A 24,716-nucleotide genomic window follows, 5' to 3' on the forward strand; every position below is an offset into this window, starting at 1 on the left:
GTTTAAGAGTTTTTTTACTCAAATTATGTAGGATTTGTGTAATTCATAAGTGTTTCCTACATAACTAAGTGTAGAATTAATGGAAGCTGTTTACACAAACAGTATGCTTTCTGGTTCTGATGATTGTGTTCAAGACTGTAAATCTCATCAGCCTGTTGAGTCTCATCAACTATCTCTAATAGGTTATTTTTAAATTAAAATATCTTATGTGAATCATAGGATGGATGTAAAGATTCTACCTAATATTATGCTAGCTTTTGTTCTTATATATTTTCACAGGATACCTTGCTTTAAGCAATAAATTTATTTTTGAAAAGTGGTAAATCAAATTCTAGGTAAGGATTTTACATTAATGTCCAACAGGTGATTAACTAAAAGTAGGTTTGTTCAGTTTTATAATTGGTATTGCAGTAACTTCCTCATCTGTTGGAATATTTTTAATTATAACATGGATTTTATTAAAGAAAACTAAGTTATAGAGAGGTTTGGCTTAGAATAGATGATTGTTAGGGCCTTTTATTATATAGAATGCCATATTTTAATAAAACACATGAAATAGAATTTTATCTAAGTAATAATTTATAGTGTTTCTCTAATAAACCTTTTAATAATTTATATTTAAATTTTTTGGTGAAAAAATGGTTCTGTATCCAGTTACATTTTCTCTAAATCCTGTCTCCTGTCATTTCTATTTTAATATATTTGCTTATACTGATCCTTGAATTTTTAACTTCAAAGTGTATATAGTAAATCTGGTTTCTCTTCATTTCTTTGCATGCATCTATCAGCCTAGTGATTTAAGGAAACATCGTAGAAAGGTAAATTGTTTAGTAATTTAACATGTCTTTGTATCTCCATAATGTATTGAAGAGTACCTATCATATTTTCCATAAATGTAGCATTATGTAGTTGTATAATAATGAATGGTTGGCGTTTTAATGGAAGTGTTTAAAGTGACCTAGCACCTTACTGACAATTGTTCTATTGGAAATTGGTCATTAGCGGTTTTCACAGAACACTGGGACAAATGTAACAGCTTGCCATTCTCTCACCTTTTCAGCCTTCTGATCATTACATGCTTATTCATAGACGTAGTAGTTTTAAAAATAAGAAATTACTAGTGCAAAGCTATAGAATGTAGATGCGGGGGGACCCATTTTCATAATAATCACAGCTAGCACTGGGCTCTTGCTGTATGCCAGGCACTGTGCTGAGTGCTTTCCCAGTCTGGTATAGGCTGAGTGTCCCTGATCTGAGATGCTTAGGGCCAGAAGTATTTCAGATTTCAGAATTGTTTAAATTTTGAAATATTTGCATTACACTTACTAGTTCAGCCTCTCAAATCTGAAAATCCAAAATCTGAAATGCTCCATTGACCATTTCCTTCAAGCATCATGTCAGCACTCAAATTATAGATTTTGGAGCATTTTGAATATCAGATTTTTGGGTTTGGGATGCTCAACCCGTATTTAATCCCCATACACATCCCTGTGAGGTTACTGTTGTTATCCCCATTTTACAGATGTGGAAACTAAAGCTTAGAGAGGCCCCACAGTGCACAGTGCAGATTTGAGTTCAGATTTGTCTGATTTCAAAACCTGACAGTTGACCACTTCACCATCTAGTCTTACTTGTCTCAGATACTCTGACCTCCCTGGCAGCGTTCCTACAGAAGGAGGCCCAAGGCCACTTCTCTTTAGAGATAACTGTGGATTGGGCCTTCCTGTTCTCGAAGGAAGTAGAGCACATTAGGAGGAGATCTGCTCAGCAGCTGTTCTTTATGTTGACCCCAAATCTCTCCCTCATAACTTTCATGCTCTGGTCTGTATTCTGTGCCCCTGTTTGAAACCCGCCTGATGGTGCAGTGACTGGACAGCTCTTCAGAGATACCTAAAGGCAGCTGTCCTCTGACAAAAGTGTGGGACCTGGTCAGCAGCTGTCTGTGAGCTGCTCTGTTGAGTGATTTTAGTGAAACTGCTTGGGTTCAGATCCTAGTTCAGTCACTGATGAGTTTGTGACCTGGGGTCTGTTTGTACCTTGGTTTACTCTCCTGAGAAGTGAAGATAATGATAGAACAGTGCCACTTAAAGTGGCATTGGACCTGTGGCCGTCTGTGGTGAGATAAGGAGCTTACACCAGCAGCAACAAGATTCAGTTCAGCTGACTTCTGTTGGATTGTTTTTTCTTTATTTTTTGATAGCAAGATTTTCTCAGTGAAGGAAGTAGCATGTTGATTGACACTTAGGCATGATAACCTGGCCCTGTTGGTCACTGGTAACTTCAGCATGCTACTTGGTGTCTTTGAGGAGCCTAGGCCTCGGGTGGTTGTGAGGTTAAACCAGGGGTGCGTGCAGAGTGCCAGGCCTTGTCTACAAGAGACTGTCGCCTTCCTCCTCTGTGTCAGTGGTGTTGGTGTAGACCAAGAGGACTTCCCTGCTTTCTAGTAGGCCTGAGCTGGGATGGAGGCAGAAGTCTGGCACGTGACAGCACTACAGCGTGTGGAGGGGTGCGGAGGGCGGCGTGTGGAGGGGTGCGGAGGGCGGCGTGTGGAGGGGTGGGAGGGGGCGGCGTGTGGAGGTGTCGGAGGGCGGCGTGTGGAGGGATGAGGAGGGCAGCGCTGGCCAGGCTCACGGGGCTTTCCCCAGACCCTGTTAACAGCTTATAGCTGGCTGCATGTCAGCTTTCTCTGTACCCTGTTTTTGGTTTTGTTTTTTTAAAACAGATGATTGTTTTAACTTGAATTTTGAAACTTAAACTTCATATTGATAATTTCTAGCTTTGAAAGCCTTTCATTGTTTTGTGATTGCAACTGGAAATTAGGAAAGGATGCAGGATTCATTTGCATTTTAACTGTTAGTTGAGATTCTGTCCTAAATGAGCACACCTCCATTTTGCATTGAATGCACTTGGTCCTCCCTGAGCCACAGTGGGGCTACAGTAGGATTGATACACTTTACACAATCCCATTTAAGAAGCAGAAATTCAAACTGAGCCCAGTGGTACGTGCTTGTAGTCCCACCTACTTTGGAGGCCGAGGCAGAAGAATCAGTTGAGCACAGGAGTTTGAGGCTGCACCGCACCATGATCACACCTGCAAATAGCCACTGCAGTCCAGCCTGAAATTGCAGCAAGAACCTGGCTCTTAAAATTTATTTTTAATAAAATAAAGTTCACTGTTCAAGTCTTGCTGTTTATAGTAATGCTTGCTGAACATGTTTTATGAAATCCAGTCCCACTCAAAACCAGAAAACACAAATGTATAAGCAGGATCTGCCTGGACCCTGCAGGGGTGAGTCTGTTCACTGTTGTTAACCACCATCCTGCTCCCTCAGCACGTGGGCGTATTCACGTTCCGCTGCAAAAACAAAAAAACCCTGGGAGTCTTGACAAAGATCATCTTGTAATGATAAGCCTAGAAGTATTTTCTTTTAAGCCATATTGAACAAAAATGTTTAAACTGCATAAAAGTGCTTGAATTTATAGTGTCCATCCAAACATTATTGAGAAATATGAGCCATACACATGTGTATGGGGGTCATGGGCTGTTCCTTGTTTATTTTTACCCCGTTCAGACAAAAAAGGTATTTGACAATTTTGCCCAAGTGGTTTCTGCCCTCTCTAGTGTTTGTTTTGAAGGACATCAGGAGATAAACGTATTTGTTGCTGGCTCTTCATTAGTGCAGGTTAATGCTGTCTCACATTTGTAACGATGTGGTTTATCGGTGTTGTTCAGATCTCTGCTGCCCCTTCAGAGACTGTCCTCATGATGTGCCTAGGATTCCGGGGAGGGCAGAACCTTGGGCTGCATGGAGGACGCTGAGGATGAGGGGCATCCCTGTGTCCTGTTGGGCCCCAGCGCACGCTCGTGGGGAGGCAGACCAGGAGTCTGACGACTCTGTGGTGCTGTGCTGCGTGGCCCTTCAGAATGGTGCCAGACTGAAACAAGACTTTCTGTGCTGGCAGAAAGCACAGCAAATCTATTTTCAAAGAAGTTTATGGCTATAATTTAAGGCCCGAGTTTTTCACAGTCTGCTGTTAACTAACTTTGCGCTTCTCTCACCCCTCAGTTGCCACCTTCCAGAGAAGAGGTACGAGATGACAAGACAACCATAAAGTGTGAAACCTCCCCGCCTTCCTCCCCAAGAGCCCTTCGGTTAGACCGGCTGCACAAAGGGGCGCTGCACACCGTCAGCCACGAGGACATCAGGGACATAAGGAAGTAAGGAGCCTGCAGCAGCCCCATGCAAAGCGCACTTGTCTTTTCATTTCCAGTGTTGAGAAATCGACAAATCTTTCCTTGAGTAAAACAGTGATTTTCTAGAATTACCCATTAATTCAGTTGAGTGTATTTACATGTTACACTTAGAATGCTTAACACTGCTCTGGGCTATAGTGAAATCCAGCAGAAGATGCATATCTGTTTGGGCAAGCTTAGTTTGGAAAGAAAGGAGTTAAATGATATCAGCAAGTTTTGGAAAAACTTCATGTCTTCAGAGTCTATAAATTGACTACTTTCTATTCTTGATGGAGAGTTTGGCAAGCAGATGACAGGCTTGGTATTGGAACCGCTCTCTAGGACAAGCCGTGCCTTTCTTGCGCCTTTTGTAAGCTGTGGAGAGTTCCAAGTTGTACTTACCAATTTAGTGAGTGTCCCCTCTCAGGAAACCAATCAGCTGTTTTGTTACTAGTATGCTATCTATGCTATCTTTTTTTTTCTTTTTGAGACAGAGTCTTGCTCTGTTGCCCAGGCTGGAGTGCAGTGGCATGATCTTGGCTCACCACAACCTTCGCCTCCCGAGTAGCTGGAACTACAGGCGCACACCACCATGCCCGGCTAATTTTTGTATTTTTAGTAAAGATGGGGTTTCACCATGCTGGCCAGGCTGGTCTCGAACTCCTGAGCTCATAATCCGCCCGCCTCGGCCTCCCAAAATGCTGGGAGCCACCGCGTGAGCCACCGCGCCTGGCCCCTCTTTTTTTAAATTCCATTGGATTTCGGTTCTGTGCCAGGCAATATGCAGGGGAGGCATGTATATTAATTTTTGCAGTAACCCCTCAGGCAGTTAACATTGCCACGGTTCTCAGCTGAGGAGAGTAATGCTCAGGGCGGTTGTGGGAGCTGCTGGAGGGGAAGCAGGCAGACCATTGGGCTTTGGCACCTGATGGCGCGGAGTCAGGGCCTCCCCTGAAGGGGAGGGGAGCTCCATGTCAGAGAGAGTCTCAGCTGCCCAGAATGGGTCTCCGCGCTGGCCTCGCTGGGAGTCTGCCTTTATCATGCATGATGCACTTGGTGAGGAAGATGTGTGTGAAAGAGACTGGAAGTGCTTGTAGGGAAGTTTGCGACTGTTAATATGTGAAGTATCCTACAAGGGCACATGGTAAAGATCCGTTTTCTTTCCTCGAAGCTCCACAGGCTCCCAGGATGGTCCCGTGAGCAACCCCAGCAGTAGCAACAGTAGCCAGGACTCGCTCCACAAAGCCCCAAAGAAGAAAGGCATTAAGTCCTCCATTGGCCGCTTGTTTGGCAAGAAAGAAAAGGGCCGACCTGGACAAACTGGCAAAGAAGCATTAGGACAAGGTTGGTTGGTTTTCCGCACCCTTCTCAGCAGCCAGGGATCGGGGAGGAAGGCACTGCCTTCGGTGCCAGCAGTTCCCACGCAGTGCTCCAGGAGCCATGTGCTCTCCAGGGAGCAGCAGCTGTGAAGGCATGGGAGCTAGAGAGCAGCAGTTTATGCTCACTTGCCACTCAGGTACAACACATTTCCTGTCTTGAGCATTTCTGTCTTGCGCATTTGGTTGTCTAGTCAGAAACTTAGCCTTAAGAAATGATTTAAATCTGAACCTGCAAATATTCATCTGCCTATTTATGAAAACATAGAGCTTTGTCATGCTGATTTTTATTTCTGGGCTGTTCTGCTTCCTCACAGCTGGTGTTTCCGAGACGGATAACTCATCTCAGGATGCCTTGGGACTTAGCAAATTGGGGGGACAGGCTGAAAAAAATCGTAAACTTCAAAAAAAGTAAGCTTTGTATTATTTCTTCATCTCATTGAATGGTTTTCAGTTGTGCCTAAGCTCTAACTAGTGTTTGTTAATTATAATAGCTAGCTATGTATATATACATTATATTCTGAAAGCTTTACCTACAGCCTTAATTAAGCCGTACTTTCTGGAAGATTTAGCGTTTGTGAAATTTCGAAGAAACTCACACTGGTATCCCTATCATCTTGGAAAGCTGTCCAACCAAGAGATAGGGTGGGTGAGAGTTGGACTCAGCTGCCTGAGCACTGGAGTCGGCCCTGGCGCCTGCCCAGGTTCACTTTGTGACGTTGAGGAAGTGGCCTAGCATCTCTGTGCTTCAGTTTTCTCATCTGTAAAGTGGGGATCCTAGTAGTACATACCTTGTATGGCTTTTATGAGAATTAAACGGGATAATGTGCATACAGTTCTTTAAACAGTACCAGCAAGTCGTAAACAAGTTGTAGCTGTGGCCAGTGCAGCGACTGTTGCTTGCCAGCATTCAGGATTTGCTCTTCATACTGCTGGTCTGTCCGAAACAGTCGCCATGCTGCATTTTTCTCTCTTCCGTAGATCGGGTAGTTTTATCTCAAATAGACTCCTGATTTTATAGCCCGTTTATTCAGTTTTAATTCTAAACTAAGTCTGCTTCTGACAATAAGCTCTAATATTTGGGATGGCTTTGAACAAAGGAGAACAGGCATTGTGATGCCCCGGGGTGAGGACGTGGAGGAATCGGGTTTCTCTCTCTGGGCCTTCTGGGATGCGGGGTGAGTTGCGTGTTGGCTGACTGTAGATGAAGTAGATAGGCTGAGACAGTGCCCAAGTGAGCCAACAAATGTAGAACAAAACTAAACCCAGTTCTGCAATAAAATAGGCAGTTTGTGTAGTCCATGGGATAAGGGCTGAGCTTGAGCAATGTGGAAGATGGTAATGCCAGGCTTACGGGGTGAAACTTGACGGGCTGTGTGATGACTGTGACTGCGGAAAAAATCATCTGGCCGCTTTTAAGTGCCCTGAGAAACCAGTGCTCATCTGGAAATTGGGGCCCAAAGATGCACCAGAGCCTATGGGGACCCTCTCCCCTAGAGGCCCCTTTGCCTTTAGCCCCTAGAGTTGCCAGCTGATTTTTTTCTGTTGTGAAATCTATCTCATTTTAGTTTTCTTTTTAAAGCCCTTATAAATGCTGTATTGATTATATTTTAGGTAAAATGCTCTTATGTTAACAGTACCATAGGAATACTCAGTTTTTTGGTTCCCTGTAAATGGAAATTTATAGAAACCACGTAGCAGCAAAATCTGATTTGAACATTGCTATGCTTGAACTGTGTAAGAATTTTTTTTTTTTTTTTTGAGATGGAGTCTCGCTCTGTCACCCACGCTGGAATGCAGTGGCGCAGTCTCAGCTCACTGCAAGCTCTGCCTCCTGGGTTCACACCATTCTCCTGCCTCAGCTTCCCGAGTAGCTGGGACTTACAGGCGCCCGCCACCACACCTGGCTAATTTTTTGTATTTTTAGTAGAGACGGGGTTTCACCATGTTAGCCAGGATGGTCTTGATCTCCTGACCTCGTGATCCACCCACCTCGGCCTCCCAAAGTGCTGGGATTACAGGCATGAGCCACCGCGCCCAGCCAAGAATGTTTTAAAATAACTTGGGTAATTGCCATTTGGCCCTGTGAAACTTAATGTTAGAGCTAAACTTTCTGCCTCCTGGAAACATGCTAGGAAAATTTCATTCCTTAGATTTTGCTAATGTTACTGTTTTTATTCTAGTAAGTATGAGGAAGTGAAATAAAACTTCTCTGTCCTTTATGTTGTGCTTGGGATCCATGTGGAAGTTCTGAAATGTACCAGCTCCTTAGTGGGGAAAATTTCCAAGTACAAAGATTATTTGTCTGACTATAGAGGGCAGTTTCGTTTCTTTCACTTAAACTGAGATAAAACTGATTTTAGAAAAAGTGCTTTATTTATTGATTGATTGATTGAGACGAAGTCCCTCACTCTGTCGCCCAGGCTGGAGTGCAATGGCACGATCCTGGCTCACTGCAACTTCCGCCTCCTGGGTTCAAGTGATTCTCCTGCCTCAGCCTCCCAGCAGCTGGAATTACAAGCATGTGCTACCATGCCCAGCTAATTTTTTTGAATTTTTAGTAGAGGTGGGGTTTCACCACGTTGGCCAGGCTTGTTTCGAATTCCTGACCTGAAGTGATCTGTCCACCTCCGCCTCCCAAAGTGTTGGGATTACAGGCGTGAGCCACCACGCCTGGCCTAAAATGTCTACATATAAATGTGAAAAAAAGTTTGCGTTTTCCAGAAAAAGTATTGTGTGAATACAGTTTAATATTTATGCCATTCTTAAGAACGAATGTATATTTCTCAGAATTATTTTCTTCTTATTAACCTGATTTAACTCAAAGGTGTGTTTTAACTGCAAATTTTACGCAGCCAGATGCTTTCACTTACAGAGAACTTAAGGAATCTGGTGAGTTTGGTGGCAAGCTGATTTCAAGTTTTGTAAGACACAGCATGGTGGGTGCGTTTGGTGCCTGGGATATGTAGTAATGAACCCGCAAGTCGGGGCTGGCTGTCCTAGAGCCATTCGTCAGCTTTGATAGTGCATAGTGCTTCCACAGCACTTTTAGAATTCCCCAGCGTATTGAAACACCATCTCTTGAAGTAACCTTGCTTTTAAAGTGTTCCCTTTTCATGTTCTCCTTTTTGTCTTCGTAGTGATTTCTCAGGGTAAGCAGACTTGGGAGATTTGCTGGGCTGAGTGTGGGCAATTACCAGCCACAGGCTCTATGCTGAGCTTCCTGAGAGGATCTTTTTATTTTTTTATTTTTGCCTTTGCAAAATAGAAGAAGGCCCTTGCACCGTTGCCCAGGCTGAAGTGCAGTGGCGCGTTCACCACTCACTGCAGCCTTGACCTTTATTTTTAGTAGAGACAGAGGTCTCACTATGTTGACCAGGCTGGTCTTGAACTCCTGGCCTCAAGTGATCTTCCCGCCTCTGCCTCTCAAAGTGTTGGGATTACAGGCATGAGCCACCACACCTGGCCCAAGGATCTTTTTAGTTTTGCATGAGAAATGCTGACTCCATCCATTTCTCATCACGGCGACCCTACATCTTTCCTCAGGACTCTGCCAGTGTGCCATGGCCATGGAGCATGGGAGGGGCTATGCCTGGGTCACAGAACTGTACTTGTGGTGGTGGTGTTTTTTTATGGGTTTTGGAGAGGGTCCTGCTCTGTCACCCAGGTGGCAACTGTACCTGTGAAAGCAAGTCTTGTTCACTCTATGCAGGGTGCCAGAGAATTGAAAAGCTTCAGTCTTAAGAAAGTAAGGCAATATATTTAGTTTGGATAGTTGAGAGAAAGCACTTCCTCCCATCCCTTACATACTGTTTGATCAGCAAAAACTCACACAAGCTTCTCATTATGAAAGACAACTTTACCGTTATGCTATGTCTTAATTATAAAATGTACAACATTATTCACAAATTATATGACCTTTTTGCATTATAGCATTCTCAGTAGCAAGTGAAAGAGCCAAGTCTGAGATCAAGCAATAAAGGAGGAACGTAGTTGTTCATGTAAATGAACAGCCCAGAGGGCCAGGGTGGAGTGGCCTCAGCCATCTCCAAGTTCTGGACTCTGCATCCCCTCAACACAGGGGCCTTCTTCCCATGATTAGAACAGTCCCCCCAGAGAAAACAGGGGCTCTGGTGTTCCCACCTGGAGTGCCAGCCCAGGGGCGTGGTCCCATGTTTGGTCTTACAGATCATGGACTGGTCTGATAGGGGAGGGGAGCCAGGACACACACTGAGGCCTGGGCCTGCCACCCAGATGGGGTCTCCTCTGCCTTCTCCCTAACTTCCTGTGACTCTTAGACACATCTGTCTACCTCCACTGTCTTAACACTGTTTCCACTGTTGCCTCTGGACCCAGAAGCATCTCCATTCTGGAAAAGACTTTTTATAAAAGCTAGTGATCATTGCCAGGAAGAGGGTACTGGTGAAGTCTAGGACAGTGTACACCAGTCTCCAAGTAATAGAAGTAAAGAATTATTTTTTGACAATTATTTTTATTTACAGTGAGTATCTATTACATGTTAAAAAACGAAGTCTCTGGCAGAGTGCCAAGGCTGAGCGTAAGTTGGGAACCCTCCTGACTTGGCAGCAGTCAGATCCTCCCTGCTCCTTGGCCAGGCCCCGGACGCTCAAAGCCTTAGCAGTTAACCAGATTGTTAGCGTTCAGAGCTTTTTCTGGGATTGATGTGGCAGGAATTACCTGTACTACTTCCTAGACCCACTGGTGTGTGAAGGAAGCTCTGCTGGCTGTCTTTGAGTGGCATTTGTCCCAAGGGAACGGAAGGCAGGGTTTCAGCCACCACCTGGTGATTGGCGCCATGCAGCGCGCCCTTCCTCCCAACCCCTTCATTTCGCATCTTGCGATACCACTTCATACTCCTAAGAAAAGTCTGCTGCTGTTGAAATGTATTGAAGAGCCAATATCAAATTTTTAAAAATAAGAGATTCTATGGTATATGTCTTATGAAATTATTATAGAAAAAATGGACTAAAAGCAGCCTAGGGATGTTTGAATGACTTGGGGATATCTGTACTTGCAAACCAAATGTATGTGTCCTCTCCATTACAATGACACCTTCTCTCTGAGACTTTTTATTTTTTAAAACAATTAGCCTCTTTGAAAGCCTTGTAGGTAAACACTTGAGAAATAAGATGAGATTCACCAAGCTTATAGTGTTATTTCTCAAATACCTATGTTAGAGAGCATTATGTTAACCTCTGATTCTGTAAGGAGACGGGGATTCTGTAGAGAGTCAGAGGGAGTCATTCAGTATTTTCTCACTCAGGCATTCTTTGTAGTATGCACAGAACTAGTGTGAAATGGATGGTGTTGATACTGTTAAAGCTGTAGAAGATGAAAGGAAAATGATGAGAATGTATAGTCGTCTCTCAGAGTCTATGGGGGATTGGTTCCAGGACCCCTCCTGAATACCAAAATCCATGGAAGCTTAAGTCTCCTGTATGAAATGGCATGGTATTTCCGTATCACGTAGGCATAATCTCCTGTAGACTTCAAATCATCTCTAGGTTCTTTACAATGCCCAACGGAATGTAAGTGCTATGTAAATAGCTGTTGTACTGTATTGGTTTTTTTTGTTTTTTCCCACTGAATATTTTTGATCTGCAGTTGGTTGAATGTGTGGATGTGGAAGCCGCAGATACAGAGGGCAGACTGTATACTGCTAGACTTTTGCAAATGCTCAGAACACTTCGTTAACTAATTTTATGTATGTGTATAATAGTGGTTCCTTGATTTTGTTTTTGCTGGTTTTAATTTTTTTTTTTTTTTAGAGATAGGGTCTCACTCTGTTGCCTAGGCTGGAGTGCAGTGGCACAGTCATGGCTTACTGTAGCCTTGACCTCCTGGGCTCAGGCAATCCTTCCACCTCAGCCTCCCAAGTAGCTGAGACTACAGGCATGCGTCACCATACCTGGCTAATTTTTTTTTTTTTTTTTTAGTTTTTGTAGAGATGCATCTCGTTATATTGCCCAGGCTGCTCTTGAACTACTGGCCTCAAGCAGTCTTCCTGCCTCAGTCTCCCGAGTAGCTGGGACTACAGGGGTGTGCCACTACACCTTGCAAATTTTTAAAATTTTTTGTAGAGTTGGGGTCTCGCTGTGTTGTCTAGGCTGGTCTTGAACTCCTGGGCTCAAGTGGTCCTCCTGCCTTGGCCTCCCAAAGAGCTGGGATTACAGGTGTGAGCTACCATGCCTGGCTGATTCTTTAATTTTCAATATCTTCTCCTTTATAGGCATGAATTGCTGGAGGAAGCCCGGAGACAAGGTTTACCTTTTGCCCAGTGGGACGGGCCAACGGTTGTGGTCTGGCTAGAGGTACATCCTTCATTTAACATGCAGTTGCATGGGTTACAGTATGTGAACTTACTGTTCTACCTTGTAGACTGTACCTCACTGTGCTGCCTTCCGCTTTCCACCTCCAGCTCTGGGTTGGGATGCCAGCCTGGTATGTGGCTGCCTGCCGAGCAAACGTGAAAAGTGGGGCCATCATGTCGGCCCTGTCCGACACAGAGATCCAGCGTGAGATTGGCATCAGCAACCCCCTGCACAGGCTGAAGCTGAGGCTGGCCATCCAGGAGATCATGTCGCTGACCAGCCCGTCCGCCCCGCCCACATCTAGAACGGTACGTTCAGAGACAACCCCTGCATTCTTTAGAAACAGGGAATGCCTCTCTGAAGGTATTACTGCCCTGTTTACATTGCTTCTCCAGTTCCTTAACAGCATACGAAGTGTAGTTCTAATTCAAAATTTTAGCATCACATACATTAGAACTTTTAATTTTGGGGAATTGGATGGTCAAAAGAAACTTTATTAAATGCTTTTATGAAAGATTGGCTAGAATGGCTTCATACTATAAAAATATGAGCTTTTTTAAACATAGAAAAGCAATTACAAATTTAAATATGGAAATATGAAAAATATGAAATACGAAAATACCAAAAAAAATTGGTAGAGATGGGGGTCTCGCTGTGTTGCCCAGGCTGGTCTTGCACTCCTGGGCTCCAAGCAGTCCTCCCACCTCAGCCTTCCAATGTGCTGGGATTACAGGCGTGAGCCACCACACCCAGCTGAGTTTATAAAAATTGAATCAGTCTAAGGGCCTCTTGAAGGAAAAAGTTAATATTTTAAGGACACATTTTATAATTAAATGTTTTGAATTTCATTTTTCAGTTTTCATGATTCAAACTGAGTAATTAACATTTGTACTATATAAAGATATTTGCTAAGCCAATTATAGTGTATTTTTAAATGTTACTGGAATATAATATACATATAGAGAAATGCACATATGAGTGAACAGTTAAATGAATCTGTAAAGTCAGCATCCCCTGTGTGGTCCACACCTACGTTGAAAAATGGGATCTGACCAGGGCTCTGGAGGCCTCCTGCTCCTTCTGAGGTACTGCCCCTTCCCTAGGGATGAGCGCCTGGCTCCTGGTGCCATAGACTGCTCTGTTTGTTTTGTTCTTCATGTGTATAAACAAGATCATGTAGTATTCACTCTCTTGTGTCTGGCTTCTTTCACTTAATGTTATGTCTGTGAATTCATCCGTATCATTCCATGTGTAAGTAGCATCTTGAGTAAAATTTTTCTGTCTAGTTCAGAGGACTGGCTCTTCCAGGCTTCTTAGAAGCACCCATTTATCTATTTATTTAAGTTTTTTATTTTTTGGAGGCAAGGTCTTACTCTGTCACCCAGGCTGGAGTGCAGTGGCTCAATCATAGCTCACTGCAGCCTCAACCTCTTGGGCTCAAGCGATCCTCCCACCTTAGCCTCCCAAGTAGTTGGGACTACAGGTGTGCACCACCACACCCAGCTAATTTCTAAAAACTTTTTAGAGACAGGGTCTTGCTGCGTTGACCAGGCTGGTTTGGAACTCCTGGCCTCCAGTAGTCCTCCTGCCTCAGCGTCCCTGAGTGCTGAAATTATAGGTGTGAGCCACCATGCCCAGCCAGAAGCATCCATTGAAATATAGCTGACATACTAGTAAGAGATACTTGTTATCCCACCGTCAAAACTGATGGCTAAGGAATTTTTGTATTTTTTGTAGAGATGGGTCTCACTGTGTTGCCTAGGCTGGTCTGGAACTCCTGGGCTCAAGCGATCCTCCTGCCTCAGACTCCCAAGTAGCTGTGACTACAGGCATGCACAGCCATGCCTGGAAAAGGTCCCTAAAGAATTCTAATCCTCCCTTCCCCATCATTCCAGTTTGCGGACATTTTTTAAAATAAAAACTAAAGGGGAAAATAAAGATGAGATCACTGGTTGCCTTGTAACCAGTGTTTTACTGTATTTGATTTATTTGGCCTGTAGGTGTTTTCCATTTGGGGAGCTAAAGACCCTGGGAGCTCAGGATTTCAAGCAGTTCACAAATCTGCAAATGTTCATCCAACATGAGCTGTACTTATACAGTTTCTCTCCATGTGGGAAGTCCCTGAAAGTCCTTAAGAAGGGTTATCCTACTTGAAAAAGAAGAACTATGTTAATAAAAACAAGAATGGTTATTGGGAGATAAGGGCAGGCCAACTCCAGATTTATAAAGTTCAGACTTTTTACACTGGCTGGATTCCCAGTCTCTGCTTTTAGTCTCCTCAGGAGAAAACAAATTCTTGTTGCAATGAAGAGCCTCACACATTTCTCCAAGGAGCACGTCAGCGCTAGATTTAGGGCTCCCAGTTACCTTACAAAAAAAGTTTTGAGGGGTTTTATTTGTTTTATTTATTTTTTTCTTCTTAATGAACAAATTATGGTGATGAACAATAAGCTTTGTCCTCCCCTGTTGCTCCAAGAGCTCCTTTCCCACAGCCTGCCTCAGGAGCAGTGTCTGAGCTCTTCCCTGGTTGTTTCACATGACAGTGGCCTTGCTGAAAATGAAGGTGCTGAGTGGTTTCTCCCATGTTTATCCACTGTCTTCAGTAATGATGGAGAACACCTCACATAAGGCAGACTCTTCACACCATGTTAAAGTGCAAGGAAAAAATCTCCCTCAAGTAGACACACAGGCCACTGTCTGTCTCGTGTCTGGTTCTGATGGCTGCACAGAGCCATCGACACTGCTTAGCACATCCGTGACCCCCTCTGCCCTGTGGCCTCCCTTCAGCCTTTCAGGCCATCACGGAGCATCTGCGAGAAAGCCCTCCAATAGCCAAAGCAAAAGTTTCATGCTGGGTTCTTTGTTGTTAATCTGCTTTAAATATATTGAGTCAATAGTTACTTGAGAATTACTCAAAGTTTCCAGAAGTACACAACGTGTTTTCTTCTCTTGATATTTCACATACCTCGGGTAAGCATGGCATCTAAAGCTCTTGTCATTGTGTGCTCTTCTCCTGATGGTGTTGACCACCCGGTGTTAACAGAGAATGGTTATTCTGTACGGGCATCTGAACTGAAAAGTGAGAAGAGCGAACTTTGCCTCCTCGGCCCGTTCTCTGTGCCTGTGGCTTATGCGTGTGCCCCTCTCCTCTTTGTCACTGCTTCCCTTGCCCTGGATGTGGTTGGTGCACTGGGGTCACCTTAGACCACAGGAAATGTCTGGTTAACACACGAAGAGATGGAAACGCTCACAGCCACGCCGCAAACGGTTAGTCACGCCCCACAGCCTGCATTCCTCCCGGTGCGTTTTCCACTTAAGACCGTCTGGGTTCTTTGCCTTTTTGTTGAAAACAAAATGTTGTTTTCCATTCAGTCGTTCCAGATAAGTATTTCCTTTAGTTATTAGTTGAAATGTGTAAGTAGAATTTGTATTTTATTTTAGATTTTTTCCAGGAACTTCAAGGTGGTAGACTCTTTTAGAATAGCTTTAATCTAGCTCTCCTTTTGGAGAGATCTCAGTTGAGCCTCCGTGTGACTGTGTGGCCCTTTCTCCTTCCATGAATGTGCTTGGCACGGAGAGAGTCTGCTCCTTGCATGAGAAGTTGAAATTGTTGGTTTTGCATGAGTTTTGCATGATGCTTTGATAGTCTGAACTTTTTCACTCAGTGAAGCTGCATCTTCCCTGCAGAGTTGCGTTGCCTGCATTACCGAGCTCACCAATACTAATAGTTATGTTCTTTTGCATTCCTAACCACGTAACCCCAGGAAGATGAGGAGGGAAGCTGGGCTCAGGTTGGAGTCTTTCTCTAATATATTCTTCACTACATGTACAGCAGCAAAAAGCAATTGGAGTATGAAAACTTGTGTAATCTACTTTTTTTGATGTTTATAGCATCTTAGTTTATTCGGAGTACAGGATTGTTAATGATTTGAAAGCACTGGTCAAGCAAAACATAGCATCAAAGAGTACGTCTCATGGACAATTTTGAACATTTCTCATATGGTGCCATGGCAGTTACTTTTAATTAATATAGATTGCTTTGTTTAACATATGATCTTGTATACAAAGTCTTGTGGCTTAGGCAGCTTCTGAGATTATGTATGTAATTTCCTGGTAGGGTAATGTTATTACAAGATATACTGATAGGGAAATTGTGCTCTAATAAATTTCCAAACACAAAAATTGGCATAATGACTTTTCCTCTGTGTCTTTGTGTTGATTTTTTACTAAATACTATCCTAATACTATGTCCACTTAAAGATTTTCTTACTAATGGAATCCTAAGGAATTAAGCCTCTTCTTGAGTACTGTATATTTGAATTTTCAGCTTCTCAATTCTTTAACTCACCAAAAACTCTATCCCAACTGTTTTGCATTCTGTATGTTCAGACAGCTTGCCGAAATGTCGTGCGACGCCACTGGCCTTCTGTGGTCAGGGTGTATGTCTCAGTGGCACATTGCAGCCATGAGGCATGGACAGGCAGTTCTAGAGGCTTTCCCGAATGGACTGTATTTGAGGGCTTCAGAATAATCATTATATATCTGAAAAGAATCAAAAGGATTTTACATCATAATTTTCCTGATTACGAGGTGATGGTTGAAGCAGCTGTTTCCTTCTCTTGGTACTCCTAAAATCTAGCTCATTAGACTGTCCCCCACCTTTTTTTATTTTTATTTTTTTAACAAAATAGAGTAGCTATAATATGATTCTGTGGGCTTCTCTCTTGATTTAAGCATTCTGTGCCTCTCCTCCAGATAAATAACCTCATTGTTTAACTTGTTAGATATCCCTTTATAGGACCAATAATTACCATAAATGAATTATACAGGGTACATTTCATAATTACTTAAATTTCAGTATATTTTCCACCAAGGAGCAGAACTTGGTTAATACTTCAGTATGAAATTGCCTGAGTCAGGGACAGGAAGCGTAAATTAAATAAGCTTAACCTTGCTCTTTGCGGTGGAAATACAAACAAGACTGAGCTGTGGTGATGACTCCAGAACTAGCCGACATGCAGTCTAGTGGAAGCTCGTATCACTTTTCCCTCCTTCCTCCTTCCTGTCTTCCAGATGGGACTGCCACCTGCTGCCAAGGGCAGTACACAGTGGCCAGCTCTTAAACCAGGGAGAACTCTGAGCTGCGCCGAGACACTAGGGGAGGAAGACATCAAGGCGTGGTCAAAACCATTTATACCTCATTTAACAAATAGTAAGAGTGCTGGCTGCGCGGAGCATCTATGAGCAGGACACCCATGGTCCCCCCGTCATGGAGCTCCCATTTTATGGAGTTCATAAGACTGGGTTGTACTTGTGGCTGTTTCAGTGCTGGGAGTAAACACTGTGCAGTGGGTGTCTCTTCTAGTTCAGATGTTCTCTGGACTGACATCACCTGGTATGTTTTTTTTCCAGAAGGCTGCTAAGGCAGCCCAGGAGAAGAGGTGGGTCTCCCTGGGATGGAGCCTGATCCTTCTGGGAGTTTATGTTATAGGCCACTTCAGGAGTCTGAGCAGAGCGTATAATGAGGAAACAGAAACAAGTAGGGTTCTGCTTCCATGCAGTTTTCTATTTAGACAATTCCTTTGTTTAATTTCCCCATTTCAGAATACATAATCAGCAAGCAAGAGAATAATACCAGATATCCGTGCTACATGTATCAGGCCTAGGCCAGGTGCGGCGGCTCACACCTGTAATCCCAGCACTTTGGGAGGCTGAGGCAGGTGGATCGCTTTCAGCCCAGGAGTTCAAGACCAGCCTGGGCAACGTGGGGAAACCCTGTCTCTACAAAAAATATAAAAATTAGCCAGGTATTGGTGGCTTGAGACTGTAGTCCCAGCTGTTTGGGAGGCTTAGGCTGGAAAATTGCTTGAGCCCGGAAAGTGGAGGTTACAGTGAGCTGAGATCACGCCACTGCACTCCAGCCTGGGTGACAGAGCGAGACCCTGTCTCTAAATAAATAAATAAATAAATAAATAAATAAATAAATAAATAAATATCAGGCCTGTAAGGGTAAGGTTTAGAAGAGTGAATCAAGCATGGTGATGCTGTTAGATAGCTGATAATTACCCAAAAATGTTTGGCATATTTCTCATTTTCTTTTTAGAGAAAGTAGTGAAGCATTTTTTTCTAGTAGAATTTAAACATTCTTTGTTTAAATTTGAGAATTTGAGTTATTGCTTAACTTAAATTTAGAATTTGAGTTATTGCTTCTAGCTTGGACCAAATAACAAATGATACTGGAAGCCATAGTTTCAAGACCAACATGGTGTTAGTTGAGAGTCACTACAAAGATACCATAAGGTAGCTATGACTGGTGACCATAACTTAGTCTTCCTCAGCTGCAGACTTCAGGTGCCTCGGGTACCTTCCTTCGATATGTGTGTGTATAGAATGTGTTAGTTCTTTTTCATTGTACACATTTTGCATGCATTCTGTTAGATTTATCCCTGAGGATTTTGCAGGTTTTGATGCCACTGTAAATGGTACTTTTAAATTTCAATTTTCAGTTCATTGCTAGTATTTAGAAATATAGTTCATTTTTATAAATTGGCCTTGTATCCTGCAACTTTGCTTAAACCCACTTATTCTGATAGCTATTTTGTAGATTCCTTTTCTACATTGATAATTTTGTCATCTTCAAATAAAGACAATTTTATTTCTTTTGCAATTTATGTGCTTTTTATTTCTCTTTCTTGACCTCTTACAGTGACTGGGATTTCCAGTACAGTGTAGAATGAAAGTGGTGAGAGTGGACATCCTTCGTTTGTTCCTTATCTTAGGAGAAACACATTCAGTCTTTTTTTTTTTTTTTTTTTTTTTTTTAAAGAGACAGGGTCTCACCATGTTGCCCAGGCTGTTCTCAAACTCCTGACCTCAAGTGACCCGCCCACCTCTGCCTCCCATAGTGCTGGGATTATAGGCATGAGCCACCATGCCCAAGCTGAGCAGTCTTTTACATTAAGTATGATGTTCACTGTAGGGTTTTTGTAAATGCCTTTTATCCAGTTGAGGCACTTTTCTTACATTTCCGGAATGCTTGGAGTTCCATAAATGATGACAAATCTTGTCAAATGCTTTTTCTGCATCTTTTGAGATGATGTGGTTTTTTTTCAATCTCTTCATATGGTGAGTTTCATTGATTTTTCTTTTCAAATGTTGAATCAACTTATGTTTCTAGAATAATAAGCCATACTTGTCATGATATCTTATTGTTTTAATATGTTGTTGACTTGGCAATATTTTGTTACATATATTTGGATCTGCCTGAGGGCTGTTGATCTGTAGTTTTGTTACATCTTTGGTTTTGCTCTCAGGATGATGCTGGCCTCATAGAATGAGATAAGGTGTTTCAAACTTTTTTGGAACACTTCGTGTAGAATCGTGGTTATTTATTTATTTATTTATGTTGATAAATGTTTGGTAGAATTCACCAGTGAAGCTATCTTGGGTAGAGATTTTCTTTTTTGTATGTTAGAAGATTTATGATTACAACTTCAGGTTCTAATAGAGATACGTGTTACCTGTTTCTGAGAAGCTTTGGTAGTTTATCTTTTAAGAAATTTGTCCATTTCATCTAAGTTGCTTAAAATTGTTCACAGTATTCCCTTATTCTTTCAATGTCTATTGAATCTGTATTGATGTCCCCTCTTTGTTGTCATTTTGTTTTTGTTTTTGAGACAAGGTCTCGCTGTGTTGCCCAGGCTGGTCTCAGACACCTGGACTCAAGCCATCCTCCTGCTTCAGCCTCCTGAGTAGCTGAAGTTACCGACATGTGCCACCATGCCTGGCTGTCCTCTTCTACTCTTGTTTTTTTGTTTTTTTTTTTTCTTTTTTTGAAATGGGGCCTCGCTCTGCTGCCCAGGCTGGAGTGCAATGGCTCAGTCTCAGCTCACTGCACCTCCGCCTTCCGGTTCAAGCAATTTTCATGCCTCAGCCTCCCAAGTAGCTGGGATTACAGGCATGTGCCACCATGCCTAGCTAATTTTTGTGTTTTTAGTAGAGAAGAGTTTTCGCCATGTTGGCCAGGCTGGTCCCCTCTTTCATTCTTGATAGTGGTGATTTATATCTTCTGTTTTGTCTTATCTAGTCCGGCTAGGGTTTGTTAATTTGATTGATATTTATGAAGTACTAGATTTTCATTTCACTGGTTTATTTGCTGTTATTTTTCTGTTTTCTGTTTCATTGATTTCTGCTTTTTTACGTTGTTCCTTCTGCTTGCCGTGGATTTCATTTGTTCTTCTAGTTTAAGTTTGAATTTTTTTTAATTTTGAGACAGAGTCTCGCTCTATCTCCCAGGCTGGAGTGCAGTGGCATGATCTCGGCTCACTGCAACCTCCACCTCCTGGGTTCAAGCCATTCTCCTGCCTCAGCCTCCTGAGTAGCTGGAACTGCAGGCACGTGCCACCATGCCCAGCTAATTTTTGTATTTTTAGTAGAGATGGGATTTCACTATGTTGGCGAGGCTGGTGTCGAACTCCGGACCAAAGGTGATTTGCCTGCCTCGGCCTCCCAGAGTGCTAGGATTACAGGTGTGAGCCACCGCACCAGGCTAGTTTAAGTTTTTAAAAGCAGACTCTTGGATCACTAATTTTCGAGGTCTTTCTGCACTGATAATCCTTTGTCATGATTTTTGCTCTCAAGGTATTGTTTTAACTGTTTCCCACAATTTTTGAATTTCTTTTAAATTTTCTTTAAATTAAAAATATTTTCTGGTGGGGCGCAGTGGCTCACGCCTGTAATCCTAGCAGTTTGGGAGGCCAAGGTGGGTGGTGGATCACTTGAGGTCAGGAGTTTGAGACCAGTCTGCCCAACATGGTGAAACCCCGTCTGTACTAAAAATACAAAAATTAGTTGGGTGTGGTGGCTTGTGCTTGTAATCCCAGATACTCGGGAGGCTGAGGCCGGAGAATGACTTGAACCCTGGAGGCGAGACAGTGATCCAAGGTCGCGCTACTGCACTCCAGCCTGGGCGACAGAGGGAGCAATTTCCCCTTGTAATTTCTTGCTGTGAATTATTTAGAAGTATGCTAATTTTTAAATATTTAGTAGGGGGTTCTAGACAGCTTATTATTGATTTCTAATTTCTGTTGAAGTCAAGAGAATGTACCTTGATTTCAGTCTCTTTAAGTATGTTGAGATTTGTCTGTCTTCGAGAATATACTGTACAGACATTAAAAGCATATATATTCTGTTGTTGGGTGGCATGTTCTATATTCTGTTGTTGGGTAGAGTGTTCTATATTCTGTTGTTTGGTGGCGTGTTCTATATTCTGTTGTTGGGTGGCGTGTTCTATATTCTGTTGTTGGGTGGCATGTTCTATATTCTGTTGGGTGGATTGTTGTATATTCTGTTGTTGGGTGGATTGTTGTATATTCTGTTGTTGGGTGGTGTGTTCTATATTCTGTTGTTGGGTCGCATGTTCTATATTCTGTTGTTGGGTGGCGTGTTCTGTCTTCTGTTGTTGGGTGGCGTGTTCTATCTTCTGTTGTTGGGTGGCGTGTTCTATATTCTGTTTTTGTGTGGATTGTTGTATATTCTGTTGTTGGGTGGATTGTTCTATCTTCTGTTGTTGGGTGGAGTGTTCTATCTTCTGTTGGTGGGTGGAATGTTGTATATTCTGTTGTGTGGATTGTTCTATATTCTGTTGTTGGGTGGCGTGTTTTATATTCTGTTGTTAGGTAGCGTGTTGTATATTCTGTTTTTGGGTGGCGTGTTCTATATTCTGTTGTTGGGTGGATTGTTCTATCTTCTGTTGTTGGGTGGCGTGTTCTATATTCTGTTGTTGGGTGGATTGTTCTATATTCTGTTGTTGGGTGACGTGTTCTATATTCTGTTGTTGGGTGGATTGTTCTATCTTCTGTTGTTGGGTGGTGTGTTGTATATTCTGTTGTTGGGTGCCGTGTTCTAAATTCCGTTGTTGGGTGCCGTGTTCTAAATTCCGTTGTTGGGTGGATTGTTCTATATTCTGTTTTTGGGTGGATTGTTCTATATTCTGTTGTTGGTGTAGTGTTCTATATTCTGTTGTTGGGTGGGTGTTGTATATTCTGTTTTTGGGTGGCGTGTTCTATATTTTGTTGGTGGCGTGTTCTATATTCTGTTGTTGGGTGGATTGTTCTATATTCCGTTGTTGGTGTAGTGTTCTATATTCCGTTGTTGGTGCAGTGTTCTATATTCTGTTGTTGGTGCAGTGTTCTATATTCTGTTGTTGGGTGGCGTGTTGTATATTCTGTGGTTGGGTGGCATGTTCTATATTCCGTTGTTGGGTGGATTGTTCTATATTCTGTTGTTGGGTGGATTGTTCTATATTCTGTTGTTGGTGTAGTGTTCTATATTCTGTTGTTGGTGCAGTGTTCTATATTCTGTTGTTGGTGCAGTGTTCTATATTCTGTTGTTGGGTGGCGTGTTGTATATTCTGTGGTTGGGTGGCATGTTCTATATTCCGTTGTTGGGTGGATTGTTCTATATTCTGTTGTTGGGTGGATTGTTCTATATTCTGTTGTTGGTGTAGTGTTCTATATTCTGTTGTTGGTGCAGTGTTCTATATTCTGTTGTTGGTGCAGTGTTCTATATTCTGTTGTTGGTGCAGTGTTCTATATTCTGTTGTTGGGTGGCGTGTTGTATATTCTGTGGTTGGGTGGCATGTTCTATATTCCGTTGTTGGGTGGATTGTTCTATATTCTGTTGTTGGGTGGATTGTTCTATATTCTGTTGTTGGTGTAGTGTTCTATATTCTGTTGTTGGTGGAGTGTTCTATATTCTGTTGTTGGGTGGCATGTTCTATATTCTGTTGTTCGGTGGATTGTTCTATATTCCGTTGTTGATGTAGTGTTCTATATTCTGTTGTTGGGTGGCATGTTCTATATTCTGTTGTTCAGTGGATTGTTCTATATTCCGTTGTTGATGTAGTGTTCTATATTCTGTTGTTGGGTGGCATGTTCTATCTTCTGTTGTTGGGTGGCGTGTTCTATCTTCTGTTGTTGGGTGGAGCGTTCTATCTTCTGTTGGGTGGCACGTTCTATATTCTGTTGTTGGGTGGCATGTTCTATCTTCTGTTGTTGGGTGGCGTGTTCTATCTTCTGTTGTTGGGTGGAGCGTTCTATCTTCTGTTGGGTGGCACGTTCTATATTCTGTTGTTGGGTGGCGTGTTCTGTATTCTGTTGTTGGGTGGCCTGTTCTGTATTCTGTTGTTGGGTGGATTGTTCTATCTTCGGTTGTTGGGTGGCTTGTTCTGTATTCTGTTGTTGGGTGGCGTGTTCTGTATTCTGTTGTTGGTGGAGTGTTCTATCTTCTGTTGTTGGGTAGATTGTTCTATATTCTCTTGTTGGGTGACGTGTTCTATATTCCGTTGTTGGATTGTGTGTTGTATATTCCGTTGTTGGGTGGTGTGTTCTATATTCTGTTGTTGGTGGCGTGTTCTATATTCTGTTGTTGGGTGGAGTGTTGCATATTCTGTTGTTGGGTGGTGTGTTCTGTATTCTGTTGTTGGGTGGATTGTTCTATATTCCGTTGTTGGTGGCGTGTTCTATATTCTGTTGTTGGGTGGAGTGTTGCATATTCTGTTGTTGGGTGGCGTGTTCTATATTCTGTTGTTGGGTGGCATGTTCTATCTTCTGTTGTTGGGTGGAGCGTTCTCTCTTCTGTTGGGTGGCGCGTTCTATATTCTGTTGTTGGGTGGCGTGTTCTGTATTCTGTTGTTGGGTGGCCTGTTCTGTATTCTGTTGTTGGGTGGCGTGTGCTATATTCTGTTGTTGGGTGGCGTGTTCTGTATTCTGTTGTTGGGTGGCGTGTTCTATCTTCTGTTGTTGGGTGGCGTGTTCTACATTCCGTTGTTGGGTGGAGTGTTCTATATTCTGTTGTTGGGTGGTGTGTTCTATGAAACGTCAGGTCAAGTTTGTTAAGGATTGTTAGTTTGGGTTTTCTATATTCTTAATTTTTTTCTTTTTTTGCTTCTTTCATCAGTTGCTATGAGAAAGAAGTGTTGAATTTTTTCAACTATAATTGTGAATTTGCCTGTTTCCCCATTTAGTCCTGTTGGTTGTTGCTTTATCTCTTCTCTAAAACTATATTTTAACTGACTTTTACTGATTTTGAAATGGATTTTTTCTTTAGGAAAACAAAGTGTTAAAATGTAAACCAACCAGAGATAATTTTAGTGAGCAGTGTTGAATTGAGCCTTCAAACTTGTTCATGAGTCGTGATCAATCTTTGTCACATTATTATACTAAAAACTATCTCAGAGAGGAAATTTATAGCCAGTTACAGTTTTTTTGTAGTTTGATTTAAAAGTTAAATTTATCACAACGAATCATATATTTTTAATGTTACTATTCCTGTTGTATAAAAATTTTACTAACAAATTTAAAAGGTGAGAAGAAGAGATCAAATTATTTGGCAATTGTAAAATTATCATTAGTTTAGCCTTTGAGAATATAGGTAATAGATTAAAAATTCATTTTAAAAATGATATAAACTACTTTTGAGACTTCCTCCGTAACTGACCTTTTCCATTTATGAAAAGCAGACACTCGCCTATGGGGACATGAACCACGAGTGGATCGGCAACGAGTGGCTCCCCAGCCTGGGCCTCCCCCAGTACCGCAGCTACTTCATGGAGTGCCTTGTAGACGCCAGGATGCTGGACCACTTGACCAAGAAAGACCTTCGAGGGCAGCTGAAAATGGTCGACAGTTTTCACAGGTTACTTAATGGAGATAGTTCTTACTAATTGGCTAAGATTTTTCACTGTTATCATCTCTAAATCATCTCTCTTTTCTT

The 24,716-nt window shown here is 42.5% G+C and overlaps 1 protein-coding gene and 1 long non-coding RNA gene across 21 annotated transcripts in view; one reads left to right on the forward strand and one right to left on the reverse strand.

Moving 5' to 3' along the window:
* The window catches only part of PPFIA1 (PTPRF interacting protein alpha 1), a 113,792-nt gene that overhangs the window by 77,150 nt on the left and 11,926 nt on the right, over positions 1 to 24,716 (forward strand). For 7 of the 20 annotated variants that reach the window (XM_063693296.1, XM_055356027.2, XM_055356014.2 and 4 more), the window contains 6 exons: positions 4,068 to 4,219; positions 5,406 to 5,578; positions 5,928 to 6,021; positions 11,861 to 11,942; positions 12,050 to 12,250; positions 24,463 to 24,638. In XM_063693296.1, the coding sequence (XP_063549366.1) occupies positions 4,068 to 4,219; positions 5,406 to 5,578; positions 5,928 to 6,021; positions 11,861 to 11,942; positions 12,050 to 12,250; positions 24,463 to 24,638 (878 nt within the window). Of the gene's footprint in view, positions 1 to 788; positions 819 to 4,067; positions 4,220 to 5,405; positions 5,579 to 5,927; positions 6,022 to 11,860; positions 11,943 to 12,049; positions 12,251 to 15,146; positions 15,210 to 15,706; positions 15,734 to 24,459; positions 24,639 to 24,716 lie in introns of all 20 variants that reach the window. The other 13 variants (XM_019036560.4, XM_019036561.4, XM_019036563.4 and 10 more) reach the window with 7 other exon arrangements.
* On the reverse strand, positions 12,418 to 24,612 carry LOC134756459 (uncharacterized). The gene is made up of 2 exons (XR_010129153.1): positions 24,441 to 24,612; positions 12,418 to 16,484 (listed from the first exon to the last, which is right to left on the reverse strand). It is a non-coding gene; the product is annotated as an uncharacterized lncRNA (long non-coding RNA).

This window comes from Gorilla gorilla, chromosome 9 (genome assembly GCF_029281585.2).
Source record: "Gorilla gorilla gorilla isolate KB3781 chromosome 9, NHGRI_mGorGor1-v2.1_pri, whole genome shotgun sequence".
NCBI lineage: Eukaryota > Metazoa > Chordata > Mammalia > Primates > Hominidae > Gorilla > Gorilla gorilla.